Consider the following 25,384-nt stretch of genomic DNA (forward strand, 5'->3'; position numbering starts at 1 on the left):
CCTCCTCCTCCTCCTCCTCCACCACCTCACTTCTCTTTCATCCCCTCTATTTCTTCTCTATTTACACCTCCACCCTCTTATCCTGTGTTTCTCCTCTCATCCACTCCTATCATCCATATGTCTTCCTCTAATCCTTCTCTCCTCTCATCCTCTTCTGCCTCACATCCTCTCTCCCCTCTCTCCATCCCCCTCTCCTCCTCCACCACCTCACTTCTCTCTCCTCAGCTCTTCTCTCCCCCTCCCTTTCTTCTCTCACCTCTCTCTATCCACTCTCCTCCTCCTCCTCCTCCTCCTCCTCCTCTACCACCACCTCACTTCTCTCTCCTCAGCTCCCCTCTTCCCCTCCCTTTTCTCTCTCTTCACCTCTCCTCACCTCCACCCTATCATCCTGTGTTTCTCCTCACCTATACTCCTCTCATCCATCTGTCTTCCTCTAATCCTTCTCTCCCCCCCTCTCTCTTTTCTCCTTCACCTCTCCTCCACCTATCCTCCTACTGGACATATTCACCTCTCACCCCCTCCTCCCTAGTCACTTCCTCTCTTCCTCTTATCCTGTTTTTCTCTTCACCTCTGCCCTCATCCTCTCTTTGTCTCCTCCTGTCCTCCTCTCTCCCATCTCACCTTTCCTCTTCACCTCTCATCTCTTATTTCTCTCCACCTGCCCCCCTCCTCTTTCTCTCTCTCTCATCTTTCATATTCTCCTTAAAGTCTCCCTCCATCATTTATTATCTTCCACTTGATCTCTCTCTCTCTCTCTCTCTCTCTCTCTCTCTCTCTCTCTCTCTCTCTCTCTCTCTCTCTCTCTCTCTCTCTCTCTCTCTCGTTCTTCCCCTCCTCACCCCAGTCCTGTTCTCTGTGAACTGGCTGGCAGTCTCCATGGTTACCCTGCCTCAGGCCAGCCCCTACATGGGGTCCCTGGGAGACCCTGTAGGTCTTGGGGGTCACCTGAGGGGAGAGAGGAGATAGAGAGACATTCAGCCGGAGTGCTAAATCAGCACCGGCTATCAGTCACAGAATGTTACACCAAGTTATCAGTCACTACTGTTTTTTTTTTTTTTTACTCACAATTGCTTCCGTTGCACACATGCAGGTGCACATACTTACTCACCACACACACACACACACACACACACACACACACACACACACACACACACACACACACACACATACTCACTCACACACACACGTACTCACACACACGTACTCACACACACACGTACACACACACAGTTTTCTCCAGGGTGTTTCTCTTGGCATGGTGGAAAGGTCTCTGAAACTGCATTTTGACAAAGAAATACTGAGTTTCTCCGTTGAAATCTATACTTATAATAACAAGATGTTTGGCAGCTATTCAGTGGCAGTAGAAACACTGACATTGTTCTCACACACACATACATACACACACACACACACACACATAAAACACACACATACACACGCACACACGCTCCTTAACCCTTCCAGGTGTACGATCACACCAGGGTGATTAATGATGATGTCACAGCGGCTAGCGGCAGTTTGGAGCTAATCACCTTGTGCTTCTCGGCAACCGGGACGCAGCTCGCTTCAGGTTCTGACTTCCACCTCCCTGTGAGCGTCAAAGGTCAAAGGGATATGTTAGCCTTCAAAGTCTGCCCTTTTTAATGAAAAACGCCAAACCCCTATTTCCTTACAGATACTGTTGGATAATGAGCTTAGCTAAACCGTTTTGTGCTGATAGTTGCATTATTTATTCGGTTAGGAAATATGCACCCTAAGCTAGCATCTTCATCACAACGTTCAGCTACAGGAAATGAACAACCAGCGGGAGTGGGCGGGGCTTATGAGGTCAATAGAGGGGTTTTCAATTTCAAAACACTCGCACATTTAACACATTGCCCGCCGGGCACTGCGGGCAGTATGCCCATCTCATACCCCTCTCTGCCACCGCTGTAAGCCTATGGAGATGTTTACCTTCTTTGCAGGGCTATAACTTTTTAAAATGTTATTGCTATATTGACATTACTATGGCCCATTCAACATCCATTATCTATCGTTCAGGATGTGGGAACGTTATACTTTTTCATTCATACATTGTTGTGTTAATACCTTCTAGAATATAAGTATGTTTTTAATCTTTTCTGCTGTAATTCCAAAAACGCTAGTTATAGGCCCAAACGCATATGATAGATTATCGATTGCCATTTCTTTCCCATACACGCTATATTAAAAAATTCAAATGTATATGATCGGTATACATTATGCTTCATCATGCGTGACGTAAAGGGGGGGGGGTCGTTTATAATTCCTTGATCATCAGTAACGGCTTTATGTAGGTTGGGTGGATATATTGATCAGACTGATTACAAACAAGGCTGAAAATATCGTTATATTCCCCTTACCGTGGGCCAATGAGACTGGCGGTGAAAGATCCCAATTATACGACGGCGATCGCCTAGGTCCATTTCCGGTTTGTATGGCGCAATAAACGCCGAAATCATATCGATTATTAAGTTTAGAAAGCGATCCATATGTACTATAGTGTCTGTCGGGAGTCCCGTAACGAGATGTGACTGCCGGAGGACTTTCCTCGATGCACCGATGGCACTTCCTGTTTTTGCGAGTGTAACTCGCCCGACCATCCACCAGGCGGCGGTATTGAGCCGTTGCAGTCACATCTAGGGTCCAGCTATGGGATCGGGGGTTGGGTGGATGAATTATGAATGCCATGGCGAAAAAATGAAATATTGATCTAAAAAACGCTGTACAGCGATCTTGGCAGACAACGCATGGCGGGCAATAACGCTGAACAGCGATTTTGGCGACCAATGTGTTAATAGGCAGGCATTCGCCCGCATGCACACAGACAGCAGACACATGCAGGATGCTAACTGACACCTACTGTAACACATACTCATTCATGAATCTAGCTTAAGTTATACTGTACATGCTGCATGGGTAATAGGTTAGTGGACACACACACACACACAGACAGTGAGGATGCTAAGGCGACATACTTACTGTAACAGACTCACTCAGGCCTCTCACTTACATTACAGGCTGCATGGATAATAGATGAATGGACGGACACACAGACAGATGAGTTAATTAGCTGGTCTGTGGTGTGGAAGGCAGTCCCTAAGCTGTCCATTACTCACAGATCACCCCCTCTACCCTACACACACACACATACACGCGCATACACGCACACACACACACACACGCACACACACGCACGCACACGCACACGCACACACACACACACACACACACGCACGCATACACACACACACACCTCCCAGCTCCAGCGCTTTGGGTCTTTCATTACCGTTATAAATTATTCAGGCGCTGATTGGAGCCCCCAAGGGCCTGTCTCTCTGACTGTCTGCCTCGCTGCTTGTCTGTCTGTCTCTCTGACTGTCTGCCTGCCTGCCTGCTTGTCTGTCTGTCTGTCTCTCTGTCTGTCTGTCTGTCTCTCTGACTGTCTGCCTGCCTGCCTGCTTGTCTGTCTGTCTGTCTGTCTCTCTGTCTGCCTGCCTGCCTGCCTGCCTGCCTGCCTGCCTGCCTGCCTGTCTGACTGTATCTGTCTGTCTGCCTCCCTGCTTGTCTGTCTGTCTGACTGTCTATCCGGCTATATTCCTGTCTGTCTGTCTGTCTGTTTGTCTATCTGTCTGTCTGTCTGTCTGTCTGTCTGTCTGTCTGTCTGTCTGTCTGTCTGTATGTATGTCTGGTTATCTGTCTGACTGTCTGACTGTCTGACTGTCTGTCTGCCTGTCTGACTATCATCACCATTAGTTCTCCACACAGCAGATATTGGCCCAGGCCTTGTTTATTAACTGAATATGTTAATATGTTTCCCTATTAGGTTGACTTGCCATATACAGTGCATACACACACACAGCATATGGTGGCAGTTATTAATTAGGCTGCCTTGACACTTCACATCCACTAGCATACACTAGGGATGGGTACCGAATTCGGTACTTTTAAGGTACCGAACCGAAACACGTCGGTACTACCGAGTATCGATTCAAGTGAGATACCAAAAAAAATATATATATACCGGTATATATATATATATATTTTTTTTTTTTTTTTTTTTTTTAACCTTTTTTCTTTTCATGTCAACGTTCACACTCACAATGTATGCTTACATAGGATTTGACTTGATTCAACAACAAAGCAGTCGGAGCAATGGCAAGCCGAAAACGGTTGAAATTGTAGTTATTTGAAGTTTTGATTTTCTTTTTACGACTGAGGTAGGCAAATTACGTTTTTTGAGACTAAAGTACCGAAAAAAGGTACCGTTGGGTACCGGTATCGATTCACAGGTACCGTATCGGTTCAAATGTGAAACGTACCCATCCCTAGCATACACACACACATACACTCACACATACATACACACACACACACACACACACACACACACACACACACACACACACACACACACACACACACACACTCACATATATACACACACATACATATACACTATTACACTTACATATACACACACACACTCAACATATTGTTTTTAATTTAAATGTCTGGAAGAGCTCAATAAATTTTTTTCAAATAATATTTTCGTTACCTTTTTTGAGTTGATATAAATGTTACTGATTGTGTTAAATGGGCTTATGAAATCATCTCATATCGATTGCTGGCACCTGCATCGTATCGTATCATGGCAGATATCGGCAAATATCGTATCGTTGTCCAAAGAATCGATATCGTATCGTGATGAAACTTGTGATTCCCACCCCTAGTAGAGTCCATACACCCAACACCAAATCCTATAATTCCTTACACGTAACGTGTCTGGCTGTGTGACGTCAACTTGTCAGCATGAAAATGACAGCCAAACATGGCACTGCAACTAAATAACACAAATACAATAGGCACATTTGTACTGTACACATACTATATTTGACTGTTACAAATATAACACGTTTTATACTTGTGCTACAAGATTTTGGCCTGTGCTACAAAACTACAGTATCAACCTCTGTAGCACCAGTGCTATGTGCAAAAAAAGTTTACGTACAGCCCTGATATATATACACACAGTGCACACACACATACAGCACAATCCTCCTGAGTTTTGTATATTTTAAGTAGGTCTGGGACTTTATCGCATTAATTTAGATTAATTAACTACACAAATTATGAAAAGTAAAAAAAAAATTATGCATTTAATAGCATGATGATTTTTCTTTATTGTGTAAGAATGTTACCTTTCAAAGGAGACCAGACTCATGCATGTGCTATAAGTATAAAGTATAATAAATCGCAAATTACCTTTGTTCTTAGTCTGGTTTGTTCATAAAAAACATTTTATATAAGAGAAATTGAGATTGATTAATTAACTATAATTAACTATAATTAAAATCGTGCAACCCACTGGAACCCACACTGTACACAGACAGACACACTCCCACCCACACCCTAAAGCTCTTAATGGGAAGGAGTGGGCTGAGCTTTTTTAATTAGGGTACTTAATTTTTATGGATACCTTGCTGCATTTTAAGATGGAGATGGTGGTAAATTGGTCTGCCCAATGTTCTGCCGTCAACTAAAAACACACTTTTTCAAACAATATCTGAAGGAAAAAACAAAAGATACACTAACATTGGTACAGTGTTTTTACTATTATGCACTTTGCTACTAAGGAATCTACCTTGCCTATATTACTACCTACTAGGGCTGCACGATTTTGGGAAATAATCTAATTGCGATTTTTCGGACAGATATTGCGATTGCGATAAAATTTGCGATTATAATAAAAAAAAAAATTTAAGCAGCCCCACAGAGGTTTATTGTAAAATGCGGCTTGCATCTGGCCTACGCGGTGGGTCTTTTTGGGACACCGAGCCTGAAAATGTTTCTTTTTACCTGGGAATCGATACCGGTACCCAACGGTACCTTTTTTTCTGTACTTTACTCTCCCTCTCTGAACACACAATCTAAAACCCCTTACCTCCCTCTCCCAAACCGATCTTGTATCTCAATGGGACTTCCTGGTTAAACACATTTAATTTTTTTTAAGTACAAAAAAAAAATGCTTTATTTATTATTATTATAATTTTTTTTTGATAATTGCATCATTCCAAATCGCGATTTTGATTTAAAATTGATTAATTGTGCAGCCCTACTACCTACTATGCTAATATGTCTTTACTAGTATACACACTCGAGACTGTAGCACCCAAGTTCAACACTGTTTGACGAACAATCTCACTGACCCTTAGCTGCCAGAGTTGTACCCTTCCTGCTGACCTGTTGTACAGAACTTTGTAAGTCTCTTTGGATAAAAGCGTTGAGCTAAATTACTAAATGTAAATGTAAATAAAATCGATATCAATAAACATGTTCTCAGAGGTGACTGTGTGTGTGGCAGGTGGCTGGAGCCGTATCTAGACCCTCTGAAACGTACACTGTACATTACTGCTGCTAACTCGCAGGGGTGTAAAAAGTTCCCAGAAATTAACTTAAGTGAAAGTATGGGTACCGTCTCAAAATCGTACTCAAGTAAAAGTCGGAGTATCTGGCTAAAAACACACTTGAGTAAAAGTTAAAAAGTGTCTACTTTTAAATGTACTTAAGTACCGTACTTTTCGCACTGAATATAAGCCGCAGCAGCTAAATTGAATGATGTGTACATATATAAGCCGCACTGGACTATAAGCCGCAGGTGTTTTAATGTTTAATTACCATATGTAAGGGTTTGTGCACAGAGGGGATTGTCGGGAAAGAGATGGCTGTTTGAGGAAGCTCCCATTTATTAACATTTTTGTTTAAACAGGAACGATAGCCAGTTAGCAGCGCCGGGTACAGTAGGTAGCAACGTTAGCTCTCATAACGTTAGCCAGTTAGCAGCGCCGGGTACAGTAGGTAGCAACGTTAGCCAGTTAGCAGCTCCGGGTACAGTAGGTAGCAACGTTAGCTCTCATAACGTTAGCCAGTTAGCAGTGCCGGGTACAGTAGGTAGCAACATTAGCTCGCATAACGTTAGCCAGTTAGCAGCGCCGGGTACAGTAGGTAGCAACGTTAGCCAGTTAGCAGCTCCGGGTACAATAGGTAGCAACGTTAGCTCTCATAACGTTAGCCAGTTAGCAGCGCCGGGTACAGTAGGTAGCAACGTTAGCTCTCATAATGTTAGCCAGTTAGCAGCTCCCAGTTTGCAGCTCCGGGTACAGTAGGTAGCAACGTTAGCTCTCATAACGTTAGCCAGTTAGCAGCGCCGGGTACAGTACAGTAGGTAGCAACATTAGCTCTCATAACGTTAGCCAGTTAGCAGCGTCGGGTACAGTAGGTAGCAACGTTAGCTCTCATAACGTTAGCCAGTTTGCAGCTCCGGGTACAGTAGGTAGCAACGTTAGCTCTCATAACGTTAGCCAGTTAGCAGCGCCGGGTACAGTAGGTAGCAACGTTAGCTCTCATAACGTTAGCCAGTTAGCAGCGCCGGGTACAGTAGGTACCAACGTTAGCTCTCATAACGTTAGCCAGTTAGCAGCGCCGGGTACAGTAGGTAGCAACGTTAGCTCTCATAACGTTAGCCAGTTAGCAGCGCCGGGTACAGTAGGTAGCAACGTTAGCTCTCATAACGTTAGCCAGTTAGCAGCGCCGGGTACAGTAGGTAGCAATGTTAGCTCTCATAACGTTAGCCAGTTAGCAGCGCCGGGTACAGTAGGTAGCAACGTTAGCTCTCATAACGTTAGCCAGTTAGCAGCGCCGGGTACAGTAGGTAGCAACGTTAGCTCTCATAACGTTAGCCATTTAGCAGCGCCGGGTACAGTAGGTAGCAACGTTAGCTCTCATAACGTTAGCCAGTTAGCAGCGCCGGGTACAGTAGGTAGCAACGTTGGCTCTCATAACGTTAGCCAGTTAGCAGCGCCGGGTACAGTAGGTAGCAACGTTAGCTCTTATAACATTAGCCGGTTAGCAGCGCCGGGTACAGTAGGTAGGCAGCATGTTGAAAGAGGAGCCCTGAGCTGCTCATACACTAGACTCTTGCCGTAATGGTTTGTTGACGTGCACTGCTGCAGCAGATTTAGGAGTCTGATCTGACGATCACAGAGCTGAGGGAGTGCGCCCAGTTAGCTGTAAAAATCCATAGATTAGCCGCACCGTTATATAAGCCGCAGGGTCGAAAAATGGGGGGAAAAGCTGCGGCTTATAGTCCGAAAAGTACGGTACTAAAAAGTAAAAGTAAAAAAAAATATTTATTCAGGGCAATGAAATGTTCCGTTTCGTCCTCTTCATCACTCGTACTATCGTTTGTGGCCATCTTCTGTAGCTGGCCACTCTGACTGTCTATTCTTCTGATAGCAGGTGTTTAATCAAAGATCCCTGCTTTATAGTCTTGCACAAGGACCAATCAGCATGGGTATGGGCGGGTTCATTTTCCATTGATGGGGATTTGATTTATCTGTTTTTAAATAAAGTGCGGCCGCAGGATTAATAACTTTAACGTTAGTTTGGCCAGAGAAACAAATATAGTATTTCTAATTAAAATGGTTGGACCTGCGAGATTTGTACTTTGTAGGTCTGCATTTTAAATGTGAGGAGTAAAAAGTAGGTTTTTTTTCTCTGAAATGTAATTGAGTAAAAGTTCAAGTATACACACCTAATAATACTTGAGTAAAGTACAAATCCCTAAAAACAGTACTTAAGTATTGTAACAAAGTACTTTACACCCCTGGTAACTCGTGTGTGTTTGCCGTTTGTGTGTCTAGGCCCACGAGCGCTCGGAGAGTGTGGAGGTGACCTTCGTCACCCAGCTGGTGAGGAAGCTGATGATCATCATCGCCAGGCCGGCACGCCTGCTGGAGTGTCTGGTAAGAGAATGGTTTTTTACTTGTATTCCATTTTACTTTAGTTTAGATTCGTTTTTCAGTTTTAGAGAATATCTTGTTTTTCAAATGTGATTTTAAGAATTTGATGTTTCATATTTAATATATTTTAATGTAATATAATAATAATAACTTTATTTGTATAGCACTTTTCATACAGAAATTGCAGTTCAAAGTGCTTCACAGCAGTAAAAAAAAATACAGGCATAAGCGAGCATAAAAAAGATAGAGCGGTAGCAAAGTAAGGTAAATCACAGTGTTTCACATTAGGATCTAGCAGGGGCGTCATTTTGGTATGGCAAGGTATGGCACTCGCCATACCTTGGCAAATAAAAATGTAAAAAAAAATAATAATAATTTATGTTGATTTAGAATTCGAATGTCAACATTATGAACGAAGCTTCGAACTATTCGGTACAGCCCTAGCATGTTTTGATATTGTCAATTATCTCACTTTTACTAGGTGACTTTTACTGTGACTAACTGAAATATGCCCAAAAAAAGGGAAAATGGACATAGGGACGTTTTTTAATCAAAGGGCAGCAGAGACAAGTGATACAGGGACACAGGTAAGGTCTGGCTTAGTGATTATAATAGTGCAGTTCAGCATTCAGTAACCCACTTTTTGTGAATGTGTTTTTGATACTACATTCTGTTGAACACACACCTCAAAACCGTACCTAAGGAAAATTAGCTCAATTGCAAGAAAAGTAATAGACAGTTATGATATTACATTCTGCATAATTCGTATGCAAAATATTGTGGTTCCCTGCTTTAGTCTGTTGACACATTTCTATACTAAAAATGCTTGTGTAGTCCTGTGTCATACCTAAATGTCATAACTGAATTGTATAGAAACAACTCACCAAAAGGGACTATTGCACAACTGATTTGACAAAAAAAATCCCCCCCCCCCCAAACCCCCCTTCACCCCCCCCCCCAAATTCCCCCCCCCCCCTCATCGCCATACCTTGCCTTTTACTGAAATGACGCCACTGGGATCTAGTATCCCAATAGGCCTCTCTGTTTACGGTTTCATTCAGTAGTCAAAATAATAAAATAGAATAGACAGTAAAAAGTCTGATAAAATAGTTCAATAAAAATATGAATGTATATTTAGTGTTTTATTGTTTTATGTGATGACAATTGCCAGTTGAATTCAATAGTTCATTAGCTGGATAACTACTTCCCATAATTCTATCACCAATAGTTAATTTGACTATTTTAATGGTACAATGAAGTAATATTACTACATGTGGTGGTATTATTAAAGTCCAGTGGAAATAGTACAGTGATAATAGATTCCTTTGTATTGAGTGAATAAGCTTTTCCACACAGCAGAACTAATTTACACGCATTGGTTAATAAACGATTTAGAGCCATCCAGCTAATTCAAGCATGGCTCGTGATTTAGGAACTTCCTCTGATAATAATACATTAGATTAATGTATGTACGCATACCCCCGCCCCACCCCACGCACACACAAACACACTCTCTCTCTCACACACTGTCATGTACAAAGGTCTGATGAAAACACACACACACACACACACACATCCACACACACACTTAGCAGTCGGCGTGACTCTTCATTTATAAACTTCCCCCTGAGAATGACTTATTAGCCACACACACACACACACACAGACACACACACACACACACACACACACACACACACACACACACACACACACACACACACACACACTCTGCAGTCAGCAGTGCATAGGTTTCTTTATGAACCATAGGGGCCCTCTCCATACCTTCATCCCTCTCCTTCCCTCCCTCCCTCCTCCCACCCATCCACTCCTCCACTCTACCCCTCCCAGACACCCCCAGCTAGCTGCTGCTCTCCGCCCAGGCAGGGTGAGGGGGAGTGGGGTAGACATGCTCTTCCATCAACCCCCCTCCCGAACACCTCCAGGACTAAGCACTGAGTTTAGTGATGGGAGGATGAGGGGGAGAGAGAGATGGAGAACGGAGCGGGGGGGGGGGGGGGGTAGAGTGAAAGGGAGAGAGAGAGAAGGGGGGGTCAAATGGATGGGAAGACAGGGAGGGAAAGGTAGCGGAGAGAAGGTGTGGAGAGAAGAAAAAACATACAGTCGAAAAAACATACAAGAACCCTGAAGTAGAAGAAATATTTCACAAACATTTCATATAACCTGTGAGTTCCTAAAAACAGCTCAGTGCTCCTTTAAATTTCATTATTGCCTTAAAGTGCTAGCCCTTCTAGTACAGAGTGCCTGTGCATTAGGGCTTGAGTTCAGGTGACGGACAACCTCGGGATATGTACTATTCCTAAAATGAGATGTCCTACACCTGAGACTTTGGAGTCTTCTACCAGAGGGAAGGGGGTTGAAGAGGGGTCACTAATCACCTTCTCCCCTGTCCGCCTGATGTGTGCGGCATATAGAGGCCACAGAAGGAAGATCACAGCCAATGTAATGTAATAATGAGGTATAGTAGCAGGTAGGACACAGAGAGAGAACTGGACAGTGTTCACATGTGTAGTTGTGACTAATAGCACCCAGCTGATACTGTGACAGGACACAGGATGGTTTTAACAAATGGACCCACACAGTGTGGAGAGGGGGCAGGGTGAGAGCTACAGTAGTCGCTATGTCTTTGTCAGAGGGCACATAGACAAAAGGAGGATTCACAACAAACACCAGCATTAAAACAACTATCTCTCCTAGTGTTGATGAAGTCATGATTTAAACACCAGCATTAAAACAACTATCTCTCCTAGTGTTGATGAATTCATGATTTAAACACCAGCATTAATATAACTATCTCTCCTACTGTTGATCAATTCATGATTTAAATACCAGCATTAAAACAACTATATCTCCTAGTGTTGATGAATTCATGATTTAAACACCAGCATTAATATAACTATCTCTCCTACTGTTGATGAATTCATGATTTAAACACCAGCATTAATATAACTATCTCTCCTAGTGTTGATCAATTCATGATTTAAACACCAGCATTAATACAACTCTCGCCTACTGTTGATGAATTCATGATTTAAACACCAGCATTACAGTCTATCTTTTGCAGTGATATTTTGTTGGCACGGTGAGAATGATTAAGAACAGACACCCCAAAAAGATGCAGATCATAGGTCCATAGGAATAACCATAAAATGTATTGATATATTTATATTTATCTATATATAAAATCACACCCTTCTCCTGTAGTCAAAATGGTTTTAATGGAATATGTTGTTGAAGAAAACATTTTAACTGCAGGTATACACAGTTATTGTACCTTACGTTGCTGTGGCAACATTAACACAAACACTGTGCTCGTAATAATACAATGACACACCTTGGTTATATGTGTTATATTAATTAACAGTCATTGATAGAGTAAATAGTCATATTGGTATCTGGGTTTGAACCTAACAATATGTAACTATTGCTCCTTGCTCTCCCTCTCTCTCCTGCTCTCCATCTCTCCCTGCTCTCACTCTCTCCTCCTCTCTCCCTGCTCTCAATATCTCCCTGTTCTCACTCTCTCCTCCTCTCTATCTCTCTCCCTGTTCTCACTCTCCTATCTCTCCTCTCTCCCTGCTCTCCCTATCCTCCTCTCTCCCTCTCTCATCCTCTCTCTCTCCTCCTATCCCTGCTCTCCCTCTCTCCTCCTCTCTCCCTGCTCTCCATCTCTCTCTCTCATCCTCTCTCTCCTCCTCTCCCTGCTCTCCATATATCCTCCTCTCCCCCTGTTCTCCCTCTCTCCTCCTCTCTCCCTGCTCCCCCTCTCTCATCTCTCCCTGCCCCCCCTCTCTCATCTCTCCCTGCCCCCCATCTCACCCTCTCTCCCCCCACCTCCTCTCCTCTCTCCCCGCTATCCATCTCTCCTCTCCTGCTTCCTCTCTCCATCTCTCCTCTCTCCCCGCTATCCATCTCTATCTCTATCTCTATCTCTATCTCTATCTATCTATCTATCTATCTATCTATCTATCTATCTATCTATCTATCTATCTATCTATCTATCTATCTATCTATCTATCTATCTATCTATCTATCGCTCTCTCGCTCTCTCGCTCTCTCGCTCTCTCGCTCTCTCTCTCTCTAGGAGTTCGACCCAGAGGAGTTCTATCACCTGTTAGAAGCAGCAGAGGGTCATGCTAAAGAGGGCCAGGGCATCAAGTCTGACATCCCCAGATACATCATCAGCCAGCTGGGCCTCACCAGAGACCCTCTGGAGGGTAGGAGCCAGCTCTGGGTGTCTGTGTGTGTCTGGGTGCCTGTCTGTGTGTGTCAGGGTTCGCACAAGGTCCTTGAAGTGCTTAAAGTGCTTGATAATTTTTTTTTAAGTCAAGGCCTGGAATTCCTGGAAACAGCCCATTTTTAACTAGGTGCTTAAAAAGTCCTTGAAATTCAAATCATCCATTCACATTGAATGTTTTGTTCATCCATGATCAAATTATTATTTTTGTTCTGTTTTAATAAAAATCAGACGAGTCGCTGTCTCGCACGCTCCAACTGCTTTTCCTCATCTCTTCGCGTGTGATGCTCTAGCTCTCAAGCAGGCCAAGGAGATGCTTAAAAAAACAGCATTTAAAAGTGAATTGTATCCTGCATCCTTGGAAATAGTGCTTGGAAAAGTACTTAAAAGTCCTTGAATTTCATTTTGCAATGTCTGTGGGAACCCTGGTTTGTGCGTGTGCGTGTCAGGAATATCCTCAAGAAATAGGGATGGGATTATATGCTTTTCTCAAAATTGGGATGGGATTATATTAATTTCTCAAAACTCTTTAACGTACCCTTTAATTGCTGAGTCTAGGACACGGTTGAACCCATATCTGTAAAGTAAGTTCTACAGTGCTGTGCCCTTTAGCTACATTAGCCTGGTACAGGATGTAAATATTGTATGTGTGCGTCTATAGAAATGGCCCAGCTGAGCAGCTATGACAGTGGAAACCCAGACACTCCAGAGACGGACGACTCGGTAGATGTAAGTACCAGTCTGTTAACGGTATCTGTATATCTGTATTAGGGCTGCACGATTAATCGCGATTTGGAATGATGCAATTATCAAATCGTGAAAAAAATAAGAAATCGCTTTTTTTTTCTTTTTTTTTTACATTTATTTAACCAGGAAGTCCCATTGAATAAATACAAGATCGGTTTGGGAGAGGGAGGTAAGGTGTTTTAGATTGTGTGTTGTGAAGTTTAGACTTCAGAGAGGGAGAGTAAAGGACAGAAAAAAGGTACCGTTCGGTACCGGTATCGATTCCCAGGTAAAAAGAAAATGTTCAGGCTCTGTAACCTGAAAAGACCCACCGCGTAGGCCAGATGCAAGCCGCATTTTACAATAAACCTCTGTGGGGCTGCTTAAAAAAAATTATAATCGCAAATGTAATCGCAATCGCAATATCTGTCCGAAAAATCGCAATTAGATTATTTCCCAAAATCGTGCAGCCCTAATCTGTATCTGTATCTGTATATCTGGATATCTGTCTCACCTTCCACTTCCATGTCTAACCTGTGTGTGCGTGTGTGTGTGTGTGTGTGTGTGTGTGTGTGTGTGTGTGTGTGTGTGTGTGTGTGTGTGTGTGTGTGTCTTTGTCTTTCTGTGTGTCTGTCTGTCTGTGTGTGTGTGTATGTCTTTCTGTCTCTGTGTGTGTGTGTGCGTGTGTGTGTGTGTGTGTGTGTGTCTTTCTGTCTGTCTCTGTGTGTGTGTGTGTGTGTGTGTGTGTGTGTGTGTGTGTGTGTGTGTGTGTCTCCTCCAGGCTCTTGTACCACAGATCAAACCCAAACCACCCCAAGAAGAAGACTTTGAGAACATCAAGCTCATCAGTAATGGAGCCTATGGGTGAGAAACATGACATTCATCTCCATCATAATATTATATCCCATAGTATTCCATCACAGACATCTACGTCATAAACAACAGGTGATTATCATTGAATTACAATCATGGCCAATGAACTGCGGCATCGCTTCATCGTGTAGGGCAAAACACGTCATGAGCATACTATGGATATCTGGGGTTGTGTGGTTTCTGGTGCATTTTATTTATTCTATATACTTAACCTCTTAACTCATTGAGCGCCATCCTCTTTCCCCATCTGTACTGCCTGGCGCCAGCTTTTTTTGAGAATTTTCATGATATTTCAGGATCTTTGCGGAGCTATTGTATATTCTATATTATAGCTATGGAGACAATAGTATGGCTCATTTGACAGACACTATTTTTAGTCCAACATGTAAAAAAGCGTTTTTTTTTCTACATACCCTCGTTCGTTCACAATCCCAAGATAAACATTGCCCCGTTTCAAAATAATCCAGGCTGGTTTTCTAGATTGTGAGATAAAGTGTGTTTTGTGCAGTGTATGCGCAAATCTCGCGGTTGCTCGCTTGAAACCTATATTATTGCCAGGTCAAAGGTAAACACATGACCTTGTTTCTTCACAAAGCTGGGGGGGGGGGTCGTATATCCGACGCTCCGATCATATAAACGCATGTTTTATGATGGAGTTTCTGTAAAGTACATGTAAAATAGATGTTACCTTTGGTTTAGATGTACTCCATTTCTCACTTCGAGTCCAAACGTGTCTTGAATCAGAACAGGATCAATACATATAACGTTAGGTAGCCCTCATCCGTCTTCTTCATCTGCTCTGGCCAGACTATAGACTGAGCCGAATAGGTGTCCTCATCGGTCGGTTTGATTATAGTTGTTTTACGTTTTACCAGTAGTGCTTAGTCCAACATAGTCCAATAGTCTGGTGGAAACGCACCTTAATCCATAATCAGCATCCATATAATCCGTTTTGTCTTCTTCATAATATCCAATAGTTCGCTCACCATTGCATTGCAGGTTACTATTGTGTGCTCGGGTCAGACTATACCACAGAGCCGAATAGGTTTCCTCATCGGTCTGTTTGATTATAGTTGTTTTACGTTTACCAGTAGTGCTTGGTCCAACAGAGTCTGGTCCATAATCATCATCCATATAATCCATTTAGTCTTTTTCATAATATCCAATATCCATGCGTTCACTATGAATTGAAAATGGGGGACCCTGATGTAAACAAAACAAAAGTATTTCTCTGGTCTGCATCCCCTTAACAATTGTGTGTATTGAGCCGTACTGTATTGTACCCATTCTGCAATCTGTTAAATAAAGTTTTCATTCATTCATTCATTCATTCGCTCTAGGCGATCGCGATTGTCGAACGTGTCCTGCTCACTGCTGCTCACAACGAGTACCTAGTTATTTGGGGGCTGTGGGGGCTGGCACAACACACTAATAGCTGGCCCATGGTAAGGTAGGCGATACTGCCACCTGGCAGATTTCGATCGTCATTGCAATTCCAACATTGTGCCAGGGAGCTCCGGCTTTAGAACGGGGATCAAAGAAAAAAGATCAAACGATCCAAAAACTAGTATACTCGTTATTGGCGCTCAAGTGTTCTCGGCGAAACACGAGTATACTCGTTATTGGCGCCCAATGAGTTAAGGATCGGGCAAAAATGGGTCTAGTTTATTTTCTTTTTTTGACCATTGCATACCCAAAGTAATTTGCGATTTATTATACTTTATACCAGGGGTGGCCAACCCGCGGCTCGCGAGCCACATGCGGCTCTTTGCCCGTTAATGTGCGGCTCTTCCATCCATACATTTTTTTTTTTATTATAATAATATATATTTTTTTCCTTTTTTAATTTTTTTTTATGTCACTCATTCCGTAAGGACGTCGTAGAATAAACATTTAAAAAAAAAATTCCATTTGCATGTTCTTGGTATCTGAATCTAGGGACATATATGGATCAGTGTCAGAAATAGCGTGTATGTTACTAGGCTTGAGTAAATTGTAATGAACCAAAGGAGAATATCAATTCTATTAATAACACCATGCTAAAATTGACCAGACCTGAAAAATTTAAGCAAATTAATAAAGGGAAGATGATTAAACAGAAAGTTTTGTAGATACAGTACTGAATTCTGCCATCTTTTTTATAATGTAAATTTCTCCACCATTTTTCATCGTATTGCAACACCGTTTTTTGCAAGACGTTCACAGAAAGGTAGAGAAACTAACAGCGTTCTGTTTTATGGCAATAACGTTCAGGTTTGTGGGAGATAATCTCCAAAAAATAAGAGAAATAAAAAAGTTAATCCAGAAGTCAGATGATTGACAGGGGCTGGTGTGAGCTGGGTAGGGTACTTTTTCGAAATTCGAAAGCCCTGAGTCTCTTCCTTCAAAAGACTACACTCACTTTTGGCTGTGCCACTTCCTCCTGTCAATATGCGCCGGTTTCCGACTCAATGCCCTGAGATTTCTATAATCTTATATTTCACTAATAACAGTTAAAATAATTGGTAAACAAACGTAATGCTGAAAATATACACTTTTACTGTATATCTCGGGTTTAAGAGGTTAACCCTGTGAGGCCCAAATTAAAAAGACATTAGCAACTTCAGAGGCCAGAGGGTGGGACATATAAACACTAGTGATGTCAGGCGATTAAAAAAATGTATCTAATTAATTACAGGATTGTATCTACAAAACCTTCTGTTTAATCATCTTCCATCTATTAATTTGCTTAGATTTTTCAGGTCTGGTCAATTTGAGCATAGTGTTATTCACAGTCAAAGATAAAAAAAAAATGTAATTGATATTCTCATTTGGTTCATTACAATTTACTCAAGCCTAGTAACAGACACTGTATTTCTGACACTGGGAATACATTCCCTGAGATCCATAGATGTCCCTAGAATCAGATACCAAGAACATGCCCATATTAAAAAAAAAGTCTGTAAATGTGTATTCTACGTTATTATGGAATGAATGAGATAAAAAAAAGAATGTTATATAAAAAGAAAAAAAAAGTAATACATTTTTAGTAAATGTTCATAACACGATAATTTGCTGTGTAATTAATTAATCTAATTAACGTGATAAACTGACAGCCCTAATAAACACATTTATTATCAAATAGCATTGTGAGGCTGAACAACAGGACCAATTGACTATACATGTGCTTAACATTTTTTTAAATAAACATATTTTTTTTTAAATGGCTAAAAGTGATTTTGTAATTTTGCAACGTGGGTCTCACAGGGTACTTTTAACCCTGTGAGGCCCAAATAAAAGGTTGGGTAGGAGTGGGGGGGAGGTTGGGTAGGAGGGGTGGGTGGGGGACACTGTACAACTGTACAAGCAACACTGTACATTGGAATATTGACAAGACCATACTTGGTCATTTTTACTGTACATTGGAGGGGGTTGTGTTAGGACATTTACAGGGGCCAGTTTCGAATTGCAGTCTCCCGTAGGTGTTTTTTGAGAGTGTTTTTGAAAGTGGGTAGTGATTCACATTCCTTTACAGCTTTGGGTAGTGCGTTCCACACAGTGGCGGTTGGAATGCCCCACGGGCCCCGAGGCGAGATTGACAGCTCGGGCCCCCCCCCCCCGATATTTATTGTATTATTAAAAAAAAAAAAAAATCCAACATGAAACAAAACATATCACAATACAATAATAATACGTCAAATGTATATACTCTCTTTTCTGGACTCTTTTCGTATCACAAACAGTACTGCATTTGCAAATCTGGTATGTCATGTATAGATGTAGCACTACTGTCTATCTGTATGTCATTATGTTATAATGAATTGAAAATGGGGGACCCTGATGTAAACAAGACGAAAGTGTTTCTCTGGTCTGCATCCCCTTAACAATTGTATGTATTGAGCTGTACTGTATTGTACCCATTCTGCAATCTGTTAAATAAAGTTTTCATTCATTCACCATGACATGTTTAGGTATTTGGCCAGATCCAGCTTGTCTGTGATGAGAGTGTTTTCTGTCTTTATGATTGACTATCATCATTAGATATTTCAGTTTCGTTATTACAGTAGCTGGCTAACAGTACGTTAGTTGACTAATACCAGAGTCAGAATTGGGTAATATGCCGACTACTGGCAGTGATGCGACCTATGTTACCACATAACTTTTGTCATCTCTGGTACTATGCAGTGCACTATGCAAAACGGCAAAGAGATAGGTAACGTTCGTTAAGTGCCAAATTACCATCATCATGATACACCCTCACATAATTCACAAAGTGTTCACGTGCGCCACCCATGTGGTAACCTAGAAATACCATAGATTGTGGCTAGGTGGTAACGTATATGTTTTCTATGATCACTATGAATTGAAAATGGGGGACCCTGATGTAAACAAGACAAACGTCTTTCTCTGGTCTGCATCCCCTTAACGAGCCGTACTGTATTGTACCCATTCTGCAATCTGTTAAATAAAGTTTTCATTCATTCATTCATTCATTCACATTACGTTAGTTAGCATCCAAGCTAGCGTGATAACGTTAGTAGTACTAGTTAGCTTACCTGCAATAATGTTGTCATCGTCCTGGACAGATAAGACTTGTTAAATCATAATATATCCAATGTCCCCTTTAGCTGCTCGGCGTCTTCGGATTTTAATACACCATGGTAGCGGTGGTGATGTTTCAGGTGACTTATTATGTTGGATGTGTTATAGCTTATTGCCCCTTTCCCTCCTCGTGGAACTTCTGCATTGCATTTATTACAAATAGCAAGCGATCTTTTTCCTCTGAAACTATTCCTAGTACCGACGGCATCTTTGTTGTTTACGTCCGCGCTGCTTGTGCCGCGTTCACGTTACGTGGGAAGAAGCGGAAGAACCAGAGGACATCTCGTTGCTACAACTAGGAAGCCTTCACACATTGACTCGATCAAAACGCCCACATCCATACTTCCGCAATTCGTGACGCGAAGTGGGAGATATCGGGGTCTATAAAAAATCCCATATGTCCTAGTAGGAATTACAACTAGGAGGCTGACGTGAATGGTTTTTCCCAGTCGGAAGCTGATTCTTCCGATTCTTCCCACGTAACGTGAACGCGACATCAGAGAAAAATATCACCTCCGCGCTGCTTGTGAAATTTACGTGGCTACGTCACAGCCAAGGAAATGGAGCGCTGGATTTGTGCAAAACGCCCTGTTCCTAAACCACACGCTATCAGTCGTACTCGTACCACAGTACTGGCAAAACGGGAGGAGCCTAGAATCAAAACAAACGCACCAGTCCCAGTTGCCGTTACCACCAGTTGTGTTCGATCCAGTCCCACACGCGAACGGCAACTCCATTCAGTCCCGGGCCTGGGCCCGGGGCCGGAGGGGGGGCCCGGGGCCCGGGCCCCCCCTCCCGCCAGACGGTGGGCGGGCCCTAAGGCAGCTGCCTCCCCAGCCGCGCCTATAGCTCCGCCCCTGGTTCCACATTGATGTGGCATAATTGCGAAACGTGTTTAGTCCCTTGTTTGAGCCGAATCTGGGTTTAACATGATTTGTGGAGCTCCCTCTGGTGTTGTGATCGTGGTATTCACTGACCTTTGGGAAGTATTTTGACATGTACATGGGTACCTTGGTCGTGTAGTGTATCTTGTAGACCAGGCCCATTGCAAGTTGCTGTACTCTGTCGTCTACTCTAAGCCATCCTAGGTTGTCAAAATGGGCAGGGGTGAGGTGGGTTCTAGGAGTAAGGTCAAGCAGTAGTCTGACCAGTTTGTTTTGAGATGTTTGTAATTTTGTTTTTAGCGCCTTTGAGGTGCTTTGGTACCATGAGGTGCAAGCATAGTCGTAGTACCCTTGAATGAGTGCTCGTGCCAGAGTCTTCAGGGTATTCTTGTTTACCAGTGAGGAGATCCGGTACAAGAATCGAGTTCTTTGGTTGACTTTTTTTATTACATTGGATGCCATTTTGTCACAGGAAAGATTTGCCTCTAGGATTGAACCCAGGTAGGTAATATCTTCTTTCCTTGTGACAATATTGTCACCCACTGTAACTGAGAAGCCGTCGGTCTTGCTGAGTTTGTTATTTGAACCGAAGAGAATGGACTCTGTTTTGCCCATGTGTAATGATAGTTTGTTATCAGCGAGCCATATGCAGATTTTGCCTAGTTCCGAGCTGAGGGTTTTTTCAACCTGTAACTTGTTCTTGTCAGAGACCAGCAGGGCTGAGTCGTCCGCAAACAGGAACAAGTTGCAGTCACAAGCTGACGACATGTCATTTGCATAAATTAGGAACAGTAGTGGACCTAGTATGCTTCTTTGTGGAACACCACAGCTTACTGTGAGGGGGGGGGGGGGGATAGGGTACCGTTTACCTCCACCATCTGCTCTCTCCCCTCCAGGTAGGATTGCATCCAGCTCACTGATAGACTACTGGTACCACAGTAATTTTTGTGGCTCTTAATCTCTGACTGGTTGGCCACCCCTGCTTTATACTTATAGCACATGCATGAGTCTGGTCTCTTCTGAAAGGTAACATTCTGAAGTCACTTTGAGCGCTAATGAAATAGAGTAACAGAGGTTTGAACACACTGAAGTAAAAGTTTTGTTTTTACTGGTTGCCAGATGCCTGTTTTTAAGTTCCAGCTGAGAGCTAGGAGCTGGAAAACATAATGGTTCCATTGCCTGAAGTCTTATGTAGTACAGGTCCAAAGTTGATAAATATCCGGTGTGTACCGGTCAAAATTCAGCGTGATTATATAAAATGGCCATCCACTGCCATTAATTTCGCCCCTTGAGTCAAAACAAAGGACTTCTTCTCTTCTTGTGTCACCTTCCCCCACCATCAGCGCCCGTCTGAGATCGAATATGGGCCGTCCGATCCTTAAGTGGTTGACAATGCTGTAATTTTGTTATTCAAATTGGTATTCATGATTTTTCAGAGACAAGCTAACACTTTCACTAGCGTTGCTAACAAATACAAAATATTGTACTTCAAATATATCTCAAAACCCAAAGCACTGGTGTCACTGAAATGACTCCCTAGTTTGTGGCTAATCAGATTAAACGAAGTGAACTGTTCCTTTAATTCTTCTTCTTCTTCACTCTCTCTCAGTGCCGTTTTCCTGGTTCGTCACAAGCAGACCCGTCTGCGCTTCGCCATGAAGAAGATCAACAAGCAGAACCTGATCCTGAGGAACCAGATCCAGCAGGCCTTTGTGGAGCGAGACATCCTGACCTTCGCCGAGAACCCCTTTGTGGTCTCCATGTTCTGTTCCTTCGAGACCCGGAGACACCTCTGCATGGTCATGGAGTACGTGGAGGGTAAGGCTGCGTACACACCCATAGATGTATATAAAGACTAGAGGACTCACCCGCGCTGGTGGCCATCTTGCGTAGGTGGACCATGCCCACTCATAACATGCATGTCTATGACTATGGTGCATGTACTATTGAAATAACCATAGCTTGCTCAATTTTCAACCGTTTGGTTTGTTAAAAACGTCACATGTAGTTATCATACTGCATACTTATAATGGACTTTCATATGCAAATAAAAGAAATTATAATAAAGATTCTTCCAAACAAGAATCATAGCCACGTTAACACTTTGAGTGCCAGGGACGCGATTTGTCGTTAGTTCATGCCGCCAGTTGAGTGCCACCAATGACATATAGCGTTTGTTTGTCGTATTTTTTTATATTTCATCGATTGAGCCTCACGCTAGTGTTGCAGACTCTCTCTGAGCTCAATTGGGAAAATACCGCCCCCCTATCGTCTCTCCCTGTGTAACTGCACCCCATTGGTTTAGACTGATGGGGGGGGGGGGGGGCAGCCTCCTCATGTTACTTTTCCGGCGAGGCATCTGAAGAGACCCAAGTTGATCGCCAACCCTCAGAACAGCGTGGATTATGTATTTCCAAGTCAAGTCAAGAGTTTTAATTGTCACGGCATACAGGTATACAATGAAATGCGGGTGGTCTAGCCCGCAACGATGTGCAATACAGTGGTACATATAATAGAATCAAAGAAGAAAACAACATTGTGCAGTAACAGGTAACAGGTAACATGGAGTGACATCTCGGTATCTGTACATAGTTATTTACAGAGCATATGGGACATGCTAGTTAGCTTTGGTAGTGCAATACACTGTTCCTGTTATTCTAATTTAAAGTGTCCTTTCCTTTGGCCATAAGTGTGCGTGTGTGCGACATGAGTGTGTGCCCGCTCATGTTAAAGTGTTAAGTGGCTGCTCGTGTGTGAGCGTGCACAGTGTGCGTGTCGTGTGTGTGTTCATGTGTGCTTGTGTGTGGACAGTTCAATGTTCTGAGCACTCAATGTTCATTGTTCATGGCTCTGATGGCCTGGGGGAAGAAGCTGAGCCTAAGCCGCTCTGTCCTAGTAGCTGGGGTTCGCAGGCGTCTGCCTGACCTCAGCAGCTGAAACAGGCTGTTATTGGGGTGGTGAGGGTCTTTCATTATCCTGCAGGCTCTGGATTTGCACCTCTTGTTGTATAGAACCTGCAGGGGGGGTAGTGCAATACCCGTGGTACGCTCGGCTGAGCGCACCACTCTCTGTAGGGCCTTCTTGTCCTGTGCCGTGCTGTTTCCATACCAGGCAGTGATGTTTCCGGTCAGGATGCTCTCTACAGCTCCTGAGTAGAAGGACTGGAGTATCTTTCCCGATACTCTGAACTTCCTTAACTGTTTCAGGTGGTAGAGACGCTGTTTCGCCTTCTTTACTACTGTGTCTATGTGTGTTGACCATGTCAGGTCCTCTGAGATGTGGACCCCCAGGTACTTGAAGCTGCTCACCCTGTCCACGGTAGCCCCGTTGATCATCAGTGGTGTGTGCGTCTCCTGCTGTCCTCTCCTATAATCCATGATCAGCTCCTTGGTTTTACCAATGTTCAGGAGCAGGCTGTAGTCCTGGCACCAGCGTTCCAGTACCTCAACCTCCTCCCGGTAGGCCTTCTCGTCGTTGTCCGAGATCAGCCCCACCACCACCGTGTCATCTGCGAACTTCACTATGGAGTTGGAGCTGAACTTGGCCACACAGTCGTGTGTGTAGAGTGAGTACAGCAGGGGGCTCAGAACACAGCCCTGGGGGGACCCGATGCTCAGGGTGATGGTGTTGGAGGTCTGACCCCCCACCCTGACCGCCTGGGGTCTTTCGCTCAGAAAGTCCAGTACCCAGGCGCTCAGGGCGGAGCTCAGACCTAGCTCGATCAGCTTGTCCACCAGTCTGGTCTGGACTATGGTGTTGAACGCTGAGCTGTAGTCAATGAACAACAGTCTCACATAGCCCCCCTTCTGACGGTCAAGGTGCGAGAGGGTGCTGTGCAGTACCTGGGAGACCGCGTCGTCGGTGGACCTGTTTGTCCTGTATGCAAATTGCATAGGGTCCATATCACTGGGGAGGGAGGCACAAATGTGGTCCTTGACCAGCCTCTCGAAACATTTCATGACCACAGAGGTGAGTGCCACCGGTCTGTAGTCATTTGGGCATGTTGGGGAGGGTTTCTTCGGCACAGGGATGATGGTAGACATCTTGAAGCAGGCAGGGACCACTGACTCCGCCAGTGATTGATTAAATATGGCGGTGAACACAGGGGCCAGCTGGTTGGCACAGGTCTTGAGTATGCGTCCTGTTATGCCATCTGGGCCAGCAGCCTTCCTGGTGTTCACCTGCATAAATGCTCTTCTCACACTGTGTTCCGACAACGCGAGAGCGTCCCCGCCCCCCCGCGGTTGCCCCCCCCCCTCCACAACAGCCGGCGCGCCATTGACGTCACTAGTACCCAACGCTGAATCAATAAACGCAATCGATATTTGGAATGGCGATCAGGAATTAGAATAATCTTTTTGGATAACATCTGATCTGAGGTAAGCAATTTATTTTACCAGTCTTGGGATTATCGGATCTGTTTTGACCTATATATCAACGTGTGCCCTATGTGTGTGTGTGTGTGTGTGTGTCTGTGTGTGCGTTGATCAGGAAATGAGAGAATATATTTTTCAGATCGCTTCTATAGCGTGCATAAGTACACATATACTATCGATAATCTAGCGTTTATTTGAAAACGATTAATTAATAGGCCGAAAAATGACAACGTTTTTTGTGTATGCCAGAATATTCCAGTAAAGGGCGATTATCACGGAATCTATATATTTTCCTGAAAAACGAGGGCTTTTCAAAATGGAAATTAACCGATTAAAAAAACAATCCATCTCGACAATGTTGACTGCAAACAAGTCATTGATAAACGACGGGCAGATTAGACACATAGCCATAATTTAAGACATAGATTATGCATTTAGAGCGCTATCATTGAAGTGGGTGGTGGCATCCAACGATAAATAGTGCACACCACGCTGGCAATCAAAGTGTTAATAACGTATGTAAAAATCCAAACCATTTGTAAATCCGTTAACCAGCGTTTCCGTTAGAACATATTCGTGCCGGTCTGGGTGTCCTGCAAGATTTCTATCCCCGGACATATTCGAGAAATTCCGGTCAGCCTGGTTTTCCTTTTTACCGGCTGAATGCCACCATCGGCGCCAATGTTAACGTTAATATCGCCTAATCTATGTTTTAAATTATGGCTATGTGTCTAATCTGCCCATCGCATTATCAAAGACTATTTTCCAGTCAGTGCTGTCAAGGCTGTTTATCGCGTCGTTTCCGTTTTAGAGCAGTTAGAAAAGCCCCTGTTTTCAGATAAAAAACAGCTCATTCTGGAGCAT

At 43.3% G+C, this 25,384-nt stretch overlaps 1 protein-coding gene across 1 annotated transcript in view; it reads left to right on the forward strand.

Annotated features, from left to right (window-relative positions):
• The window catches only part of LOC311223569 (microtubule-associated serine/threonine-protein kinase 2-like), a 465,967-nt gene that overhangs the window by 401,207 nt on the left and 39,376 nt on the right, over positions 1-25,384 (forward strand). The window contains exons 11-15 of the mRNA XM_084308349.1: positions 8,724-8,825; positions 12,928-13,060; positions 13,742-13,809; positions 14,588-14,670; positions 21,754-21,962. Of these exons, the coding sequence (XP_084164475.1) occupies positions 8,724-8,825; positions 12,928-13,060; positions 13,742-13,809; positions 14,588-14,670; positions 21,754-21,962 (595 nt within the window). The remainder of the gene's footprint in view (positions 1-8,723; positions 8,826-12,927; positions 13,061-13,741; positions 13,810-14,587; positions 14,671-21,753; positions 21,963-25,384) is intronic.

Source organism: Notolepis coatsorum, assembly GCF_963971535.1.
Source record: "Notolepis coatsorum genome assembly, chromosome: 2".
Classification (NCBI taxonomy): domain Eukaryota; kingdom Metazoa; phylum Chordata; class Actinopteri; order Aulopiformes; family Paralepididae; genus Notolepis; species Notolepis coatsorum.